The following is a 9,867-nucleotide window of genomic DNA, read 5'->3' as shown; positions in this document are numbered from 1 at the left end:
AGTGCTGGCTCCCCGTGACCTGGGGGTGGGTCTCAGGAGAGGATGGAGAATTTGTTCGAGTGCCTACCGTGCCCGCCCGAGGGCAGGTTGCGGTGCAGAAACGATGCAGTTAGTGTGGGTGTGGGTGGGGCTGGAGGCTGAGAGCAGAGTGTGATAAGACAGGCCCAGACTCGTAGAGTCAGGCTGTGGGCTGCCCCAGGGACCGCCATGTCCCCACACGAGGGCTCAGAGCTCCCAGGAGAGCGAGGCATTTTTAACAAGGCTTGATCTGCCAGCTGGTGCACGGAGGTGGGCCCACGTGTGCGTTCTCCAGGAATTCCAGGGAACCCACTCCGGCCCCGACACAGACTCACGGTGTCGCGGTGGAGAGACGCACTGAGCACGCCGTGACGTGCCTAGGTGACAGAACTGCAGCACGTAGAGCTTTTGTTTTCTCTTTGTAAGATCACATCTAACCGCTTGTAAAATTTACCTTGGTCTCAAGCAACAATTTCATAGGAACGCATCCCTAAGTCGCTTGACGGTTAAGCCCCGTGGTGTCGCAAAGGTGAACGGTCAGACCTCCCCACCTCAGGACATGCTCTGTGCCCAGAGAGACACGCCGGGGGAGTGGCCGAGGGTCGGGACGAATTCAGAGCCTGTGCCGTCCACGTTCGCTCTGAGAGCCACTGGGCCCCGCCCCCTGTGAAGCGGGGTGACTGTCCCCTGCCTGTCCCTCCTCACTGGCACCTGGTGAGGACTCGGGTCCAGGAGGCCTCACAGGCTGCCCCGTAGCCTCCCGAGTCCCCGTGTTTCTAGCTGGTCTTGAAGACCAGGGGCGGTAGCTCCCGCTGTACCCGCGCCCCCCTGAGCGGGGTATACACTTGGTGCACACTGTCAGTATTGTCGGGGAGGAAAGCCCTCCTGTGGCTGGGAGATGCACAGCCCGGGTCTCTGGTGCCACTTGAGAAGGAAGTCTCATCTCAGTAATAAAACTTCAAACAGGTGCCCACTGCGGGCTCTGACCGGGAGCTCCCGCCGGGATGGGTGCCGAGGTCCCAGCTGTCCTGGCTGAGCCGGGCCTGGGACGGAAGCGCCAGGAAGCGGAACGGGCGCCCCGCCCGCCGAGGAGACCGGCCGCTCCTCAGACCCTCGGCGCCACGTTCAGGTCGCGCCGTGTCTGAGCCTCTCCTGCACGTTCTCACCTCGCGTGTCCAGCTCCGCCTTCCGGTCCACCGTTCTGGCTTCAGCGGCTCCCAACCCTCCGTTTCACCCGGACAGCCTGTGTCTCGAGAGCGAGCTCTCCTTCGTTTCCCAATAACTGCTCCCCTTGGGTTTCACCTCTAAAAGTTTGGTTGGGTTCTTTTACTTTTTCTTTCCCGTTTTATTGAGATATAATTTACAAACAGCATGGTGTAAGCGTAAGGCGTGCAGCTCAACGATCTGACTCACATCCATCACGCAACGACGACCGCAGTAAGTTCAGTGAACAGCCCTCATCTCAGGTAGATGCAAAATAAAAGAAATAGACACATCTTTTTCCTTGTGATGAGAAGTGTCAGAATTTACCCCCTTAACGATCCTCCTCTACAGCACACAGCAGCGTTAACTCTACTTCTCGTGTTGTACATCACACCCCTAGGACTCATCTACCTTATGACTGGAAGTCTGTACCTTCTGACGGCCTTCATCCGACTTCCCTCCCTCCCACGTCCCGCCCCTGGTTACCGCAAATCTGATCTCTTTTTCTGCGAGTCTTTCGGTTTTCGGAGTATAGCTGACCTTCAGCGCTCTGTAAGCTCCTGTCACACAACACAGTGATTCGACATTTCTGTACTTCAAAATGATCACCACGGACGTCTAGTGACCACGCGCCACCATACGATGACGTGACCTAGTTCCTGACTGCACTCCCCACGCTGTGCGTTTCAGCCCTGTGACCCACTTACTTTGTAACTGGAAGCTTGTCCCTCCTCATCTCCCGCACCCATTGCTTTCTTCCCCTCTGGCAACCACTCGTTTGCTCTGTTTCTGTGACTCTGTTTTGCTGTTTGTTGGTTTTGTTTCAAAGCCACTTGCTCTTTCGCGCTGTTCTTCTTCTTTAAGCCATTTAAGATGCTTAAGCCCATCACCACCTCCCCTTGTCGTGTTGCCGCGGTTCTTCACAGCAGTGACCCTCGCCAACTGCGCTGCATCTCCTCCTGTGCTTTGCGACGTTTCATTAAGAGCTGATTGTCATGCGGGCATCTCCTCTGGGGGTTGCACAGGGTCCATCCAAGTGGTTTTGCCTCCACTGAGGTTGGGAGCTCAGGGTTTTGTCGGGGTCGGATCAGATTTTCACCCCGCTTTTCAGCGAGGACTCCCTGTGCCCCGTGGACGTGGGGAACCAGCCCTAGCCCCGCAGACGGCGCCTGTCTTCTTCTGGCTGGACGGCGGGGCCGGCCCTTCTTCAAACTCCTCCCTCCCTTCTGTGGCTCCGAGGCAGGGGCATATCACAGCCAGCTTGTGTGCACTTGCAGGACCAGACTGTTAACTTTTTAGGACTTTTATGAGCTGGTTGTTAAATATAGCCACTATTAAAATTCAATCATATTAACTGACAAACTAGATTAACACACAGGTAAGGAATACTCAAAACTTATCGCTTCCTAATTGTGTGAACTACATTTCACTCTCACGACTCTATAGCTGTCTTCTCGTGTAATCCTTTTCATCTAGGGAGTCCACATTAAAGTCACTCATAGTGGGTGTGTTTACATCACAGAAAGGAGCAAATATGACAAGTCAATGCTTTACGTTTGTCCGGTTGATCGTCTAGACTTGAAGTAAGGGCTGGAGAAGACACCGCTAATGCGATTAGACTTAAACGCGAGTGGTGTCTGCAAGGGTCACATCTGAACAGCACACGAAAACAGAGGACACATTCCTCCAGGCCCCAGAACCACGATCCAGCTCCACAAAGAGGTAGCTGGCGCCACTGGTGAGCAGGGGAGTTCTGACCACACCACCTGTTAAGGTGAAAACAACCCGTGTTCAAGCTGGAACCACGGGTCGGCCACGGACGCAGGAATCCCACAAAACCGAAGCCGGCCTCCCGCGAGGATCCGTTAGCTCCGTGGCATCCACAACAGGGAAGGCTGTGTGTTTTTACTGGTGCCGGTTGCATGCATTCCCAGCACCCCCTGCGCTGACCCCAAGTGGACCGCGTGGACCCGGGCCTCCGCCCCCTCGGGTTCAGCAGCGATCACGCTGCCCACACAGGTCCTTCCATATCCCACCTGTCTTTAGAGCTGCCTACGCACAACGTTTGCAAGGTCCATTTCTCCCAGCGTCCCTCGATATTCCTGGCCGGAGGGGCATCTTTATGTCACATGCAGATTCTGACACGTGTTTATCACGAGAAGTGTCACCCATTGCTATGTGCGCTTGTATGAAACAGTGACAGCAACTTTCCAACACACGGAAAGCAGAAGCTTCCTGGATGCCTGGGCAGGATTCTAACAAGAAGCAAACTCGGGCAAGGAGATGATGCTGGAGGGGCCGAGCTAGCAGAGTGCAAGTGGACGCCCATCGGTTGAGATCGGGGGTCGGATTTCTTGAGATACAAACACCAGCATTTAGTCGGACACCACAGGCCACGTGTCTTGCTACTGCCAGCCGAGACAGACCAGCACAGGACAAGAGGGAAGCTGCCAGGTCACACCCAGCAGCGCTGTCCTTCCGCGGCCAGGGTTTGACTGCTCCCAGCGTGTTCTCCAGTTTTGAGGCTCCTGGGACAGCCCGTGTCTCTGTGAAGTGGTGGAGGGCCCCCTCTCTTCTGAAGGCAGCAAAGAAAGGGCCACCGCCGCTCCCCGACACTCCCTGGGCAGACACGCACTAGAGGGGACAGGGACGCACAGAGCACAGACCACTCCCCACTTTTGACTGAGATTCTTTAATCACTTTTTAAAAAACATTTTTCATTTTATTTATTTTTTATTTTTTTGGCCGCGCCGTGCGGCATGCAGGATCTTAGTACCCCGACCAGAGATCAAATCTGCACCCCCTGCAGTGGAAGTGCGGAGTCTTCACCACTGGACGGCCAGGGAAGTCCCCTGTTTAATCACTTCTTTTTAAAAATCACTTTTTAATGAATAAAATCTCAGCGACACTCGACACCCCCCTGTACACACCCAGCTCTGCAAATAAAATACCAACTCAGTATAGAGTTCTAAGGAATGCACACACGTTGTTTCAGGAATCCAAACGCCCGCACCTTCGGGAAACAGGATGGGAAAATACTGCTCTCTCATCCCAAATAACGACCATTCAAATGTGAAATCAGAAGTTTAATCGGACACAATTAAATATATTTATATATCTCACACTGAAGAAACATAAGAAGTTAGAAATTACAAGTAGGTATATGCTTCCTATATTCAGATAAACTAGTTTCTATTAATTATTTAGATTCCAGATAGAGAGAAACAACGTTGGGAAAGAAATTATAGCTATTAAAGCAGATATACATGACAACACCATTTAAAGACACAAACAACATTTTGGCATTTTTCTCCCCATTCAGCCGGCCGCTTTCCCTATTCTCCTGTCTTCTGAGACGTAACACCTATTTAAGATGGAAAGAACGGTGTGCAGCACGGGAAGCAGAGGTACCAGGGTGACCGGAGAGCGTCTTGTTCCCTAAAACGAGACCAGCGACACCCAGGGCCGCCTGCACACCTTCCCAGATGTTTACGCGTCTTCAGTTTAAGGAAGTGCATTCTCTGTTTCGGGGCGGGGGTGGTACATTTGGCGCTCAAGTGGTATTTTGGCAAATCCAGATCGTTGCTAGATGTGTGTGTCTCCGTGACATCAGACAAGGGGTCAGGCAAAGAGATGAACAGTCTGGGCCCTGGGGGGAGCCCGGGCCATCCCTCTTCCCCAGCTGCTACGATCCCACATGGGTAAAAAGCAAAAAAAAATGCGGGTCTCCCTGCGTTCCTCCCATGGTGAAAGCACCCCTGGTCTTCTCTGGACGCCAGCAGGGCCCGAGCCTTCCCGGAGAGGGGACCACGGGTGCTGCCGGGAGCTGGCCGAGTGCCCAGCTTTGCCCCGCACCCCCTCTGATTTTGGTCGCCCTGCAGGGAAGCGTTTAGCTGCGTCTGTGTAAATCCCTATTTGTAGTTCATAACCGTGTCTGGAGTTTGGGGCTCGCCCCCTACCTTGCCCAGGTGAGGCGTCCCTGCGGCGGCTGGCCTGGGAGCAGGCACTCCGGGTGGGAAAGTGTTTGCCCCCAGCGGCCCTGCCCATCCTCGGGGGTGGAAGGTCGGGAGGGGCCATCGACAGTGCTGGGCGGGGAGGCTGTTGAGCGGCGGGATCAAACGAAGAGCTGGGACGACTTTCTTATTATCTGCCCCAAAGCTGCAGAACGTCACCATCCTGTCCACCTAACTCCTGAATAAGCCGCGGTGTCTCCAGTGATAAACGGTTGGCGAGACAAACGCCGACTGAGCTTCTTACAGCCGGTGGCCTCCATGCGGTGCCTCATGGCCTCTCCGGGCCCCGCCCTGCACAGCTGACACTCCTTCAGGAAGCGACAGGTCACGAGCCAACTCTATTCCGGGGCCCACGCTGACTGCACCATCAGTACGACATGATTGTGGTTAAGAATGTGGATGGGTGCTTTAAGGAAAAATAAATTTTTTTTTCAAGAAAGTGAAAATAGATGAACTGATTGCCCCCGGTAATTGCATCTTCCCACAGATCTCTCTTTATTATTGTCTGGTTGAACAAAAATACACATTGTAACTGCTAAACTGCACTGACTACAGAGTCGTAAGGACCCGATTACGAGGCAGCTGCACTGGGAGACGTGGTTAAGTCGTCCCGTGACTGCAGACGGCTTTCCCCGGGGCCTCGGGAAACGCACTCACTGGGGAAAGGCTTTGAGGATGGCGTTCACCTCCTCGGCCACGGCCGTCAGCACAAACTCGAACTGCTCCTGGAGGGACAGAAGGAAGGAGATGTGAGTGGGGGTCCCTTCTACGCCAGCCTTGGGCTCCCGTGTGTTATTCTGCAGAAAGAAACTGTTTGTTTAGGAGAAAAAGGGAAAGGTCGCAGATTTCCGTGGAAAGGAGAACAGGGCACTGGTTTGCAGGATGAGACCCAATGCCGACGGGCCACACTTCTCGTGTGGGAAAGTCTCGTGCTTTATGGCTGCAAGAAGCTGCCAGTAGACACAGGAGCGGGACAGCGGCTGCCTGAGGCTCCACGCACCCCGCCAGGCTCCTTCTGGCAGCAGCGCCCAACGCGCGGACCCCCCGATGGGTGGGGCTGGATGCAGCTGCCGGTCCTTCCTAGACTCACCACGAAAACAGTCACAATCACGACCCCTCGGGGTTTCCTGGCCTCAGGATGTAAAGGGTGGTGCTTTCGCTGCTCTGGAAATCCACCCATCACCCAGCTCAACCCGATTCCGCTCCGTTTGCTAGGAACCCTCATGTCACCCTCAACCGTCCCAACTTAAGACATGCGCGCACACGTGCTCACAGACGCCAGCGCACCATGGACGGGACACGCCTCTCGTGCAGCTGAAACCTGCCAGGACTGTTGGGTAGAAACGAGGGGCGAGTCCAGGGTGTCGGGACCGTCCGCTCCTCCAGAGACCAGGGCGCGGCAGACAGAGGATGAGCCCACCTCTCCCGCAGGGCTTCCCGGGCTCCTGGGTCCACCCCTGCTCCCAAACTCTGCATGAAACACTCAAAAGTAGTGTTATCAAGCACTTCCCACTACACCAAAGAAGTCACAAAAATAATAAACTATGCAAATGATCACCTAGCTAAGGATTTTTGATGAAGGAAAGCCCTACTGATGGCTTAAATACTTGATAATTCCAGTCATAAATAGACTTGAGTCCAAAGCCCAAAAGAATGATCAGTTTCCACTTTGAATGGCCAGTTTGTAATAGAAACATAGAAACTAGCTCCAGTTGAAACAGCAGACACAAAAGAAGCAGACTCACGTATGTAGAGAACACACTTGTGGATTCCAGCGGGAGGGGAGGGCAACACAAGGGCGGGGGTGGCAGCTGCATCTGCTGGGTGGAAGGGGCTCAAGAGTGGACCATACAACACAGGGAGCAAAGCCAGCTCCGTCACAACTGCAGGTGGAAAGTAACCTTGAAAATTGTATAACAATTAGAAAATTGACAGTAAATAAATAAACTAGCTAAAAACATAAAACAGCAGAGTCAACCTAATGTAACGCTCACTTTGGGACAAAGGCCAGTTTCTCACCAGTGCTCCCCTGACCTGACACTGAAGGGATGATCTGCTGGGTTCTAACTCGGAGCCTCTGCTGGCGGCCACGAGCCTCCCACGGACACGGTGGACCCTCCCGCGGAAGAGCCTCCCGGCCCGTGTGCAGGGACCCCCTCGGGGCTGGCGCAGCAGGAGGCGCGCCCACGTGGGCCCAGCACACCCCAGCACCGTGTTCCCGCACGGACGGGCCCTCTCCTCCCCTCGAGGCCTGGTGCTCAGGCCTGCTGCCACCAGGACCGACGTGCCCTGGGGAAGCCGCCCCGCGCCGCTGTCTCTTGAGCCAGCGGTCGGCCCAGCAGGGTGTGTCACATGCAGGACTTGGTCCAAGACACGGGAGCAACCCCATCGGACGCCTCCTCCCAAACGATGACTTGCCGATGGGCAGACCAAGGTCCGTGATGACTCAAAAATGTGAAACCATGAAGGGGGCTCTTTGGGAATCTCACTGTACATTTCCCACGCGTGTTTATACGGGAATCCACCCCAGAGCTTGTCTTCAAAGGGAGAAACGGACAAGCAAGAGATACGCACTGTGGCCTTGCTTATACAAGACACCGGAAAACACCCAATGCCAAAGAGAAGTAAATTATTTTATAGAAAAGTGTCTAATAAGAAAGCCAGCACTCCTGCCACCACGTGAAGTGACAAAGGCGGAGGCAGACCTGCCCCTGTGTCTTGACTGTAATCATTTAAACACTCTCCGTTCACAGGACCACACAGAGGACCGGGCTGTGGGACGAAGCAGGTGCAGTTTACGCCGCTGCTGGGGAGACCGTGGGGCGGAGGGGACGCAGGTCCGCGGGGTCCACGCGATGGTCCCCGCTAAGCTACCGAGAGGGCTCTGACGGCAAAGCCCGGAAGGCGGGGCCCTCGGGGCTGGGCCGCGGCGAGAGGGGCTGTCAGCACCCGGCCGTCATCCTGGAAGCCTCTGGCGCCAGCTGCCCCCCAGCTGCTCCCCTGTCACAGGTGGGGACTGTGTGTGGCCCACATTTTGAGCAGCGTCGCCTTAGCTGAGATGCCTGGGTGGGGACGCCAGAAATCGGGAAGAACCTAGCGTTTGAAGTCCTTTTAAGACAGAAATTTAAGAAAACCGTTAACATAAAGGCAGAAGCTGCACTTAATGAATGCAATTCAGTAAGTGACAAGGTGACCATTCTGGCCTGGACTCAAGCTCAGGACAAGAGCCGCCTGAGCAGGGAGGACTCGGGGCGTCCTGGCTGTAACACCTCTGAGCTGGCCGCGTTTGCAAGGATAGGACATCAGAGAGAGGGCTGGGGTACTCTAAGCAGGAAGATGTGCTAAACACAGGAGACCCGCGGGACACGGTCCGCTGTCTCTCCCAGGGTCCCTGCCCCTCCGCGTGAGGAGCCGCCGAGGCAGGACGTCCGAGTCCTGCGTCCACACAGGACTGGGCAGTGCGGCCCTAAAAGGGGTCAGGACGGAATGCCCTCTCCCAGCTCCACCCCTGACCTCGGACACCAGAGACAGAGATGGGGCACAGGGCCCACGTGCCGTGTGCACGTGTGTACGTGTGCGTGCACGGGGAGGGTGGGAGACAGAGAGACAGAAGTACAGAGAGGGATGAAGAGACAGAGACAGAGACAGAGAGACAGACAGAGACAGAGGGAGAGACAGAGACAGAGGGAGAGACAGAAAGAGACAGAGAGAGAGACACACAGAGACCGGGAGGCGTAAACACGCCTCCAGGAAGGGGAGTAGGGGTGTCAGGGGCAGACCCGAGCAGTGGGAAACACAGCGGTGAAGTCAAAGTGCAGAAAGGGGACAGGTGGGGGGGGGAGGCAGTGCACGGAGACCACATGGACACACCTGTGTGTATCCCAAGGGGGCAAACGTGACATCATTACTTGGAGGTGACTGAACACACAAGTCGAATGGCTTTTTTTCTAAGCGACAACTGTAAGAGGAAATTTTATGATGGAAAAGCAAGTGTCAAGGCCTTTGATTAAAAGGGCACGTTTCTTTCAGGAGATGCACTGAAGGGGAAGGAAGGAGTCTGTTTACAAGACACACACGGAGGACAGCTTCACTCATCTTCTGAAGTGTGTTATTTTAATTGCAGCCCCTGACTTCACCTCTCTTCCTAAAAATGAGCGTTTTGCTGGGCCTGTCATGGACGTACAGTGACGGGGTCGGGTGGACGTCACGCACCCACGTGACACCTCTGCCTGATGTCCTCTTGCCCTTGTGCTGCCTCCACCCGCAGGGCTGGGTCTGTCCTCTGAGTGTCTGACGGGGCACAGCCGTCCACCAGGCATCCGTGGTTGGTTTGACTGAGAGCTTGCTTCCGGGTGGAAACACAGCTCTCTGTGACTTTTTCCAACCTAATGAAGTTCTGTGCCCGGCTAGGCGTCGGGGCTCCGTGGCTGCCCCAGGCCCCAGCCTCAACGAGCTCAGAGCTTGTTAACTGTTCTGACCGTATTCAGCTCAAATGATGCGATTTGACTAAATGGGTTCAAATGAACAGACCGTGGTCGACCTTCTCGTGGCTCGTGGGAAACAGCATTCAGGTTTACGGCGCCGTTTTGTCTGAGGAAACTTCCTACGTTTTTGTTAAACTGAACTTCAGGGA

General features: G+C 54.9%; 1 protein-coding gene across 4 annotated transcripts in view; it reads right to left on the bottom strand.

Annotated features, from left to right (window-relative positions):
* Nucleotides 1–4,292: 4,292 nt before the first annotated feature.
* PTPRN2 (protein tyrosine phosphatase receptor type N2) overlaps nt 4,293–9,867 on the bottom strand; it is a 689,065-nt gene continuing 683,490 nt past the window's right edge. For 3 of the 4 annotated variants that reach the window (XM_030854362.2, XM_060305029.1, XM_070046272.1), the window contains 2 exons: nt 5,892–5,959; nt 4,293–5,640 (listed from right to left, as the gene is read on the bottom strand). In XM_030854362.2, the coding sequence (XP_030710222.2) occupies nt 5,622–5,640; nt 5,892–5,959 (87 nt within the window). In that variant the 3' untranslated portion in view covers nt 4,293–5,621. Of the gene's footprint in view, nt 5,960–9,867 lie in introns of all 4 variants that reach the window. The other variant, XM_060305028.1, reaches the window with a different exon arrangement.

The sequence above is a fragment of the Globicephala melas genome, chromosome 9, assembly GCF_963455315.2.
Source record: "Globicephala melas chromosome 9, mGloMel1.2, whole genome shotgun sequence".
Lineage (NCBI taxonomy): Eukaryota > Metazoa > Chordata > Mammalia > Artiodactyla > Delphinidae > Globicephala > Globicephala melas.
The sequence above is the reverse complement of the archived record's forward strand: the minus strand, read 5'-3'. Positions and strand labels throughout refer to the sequence as shown.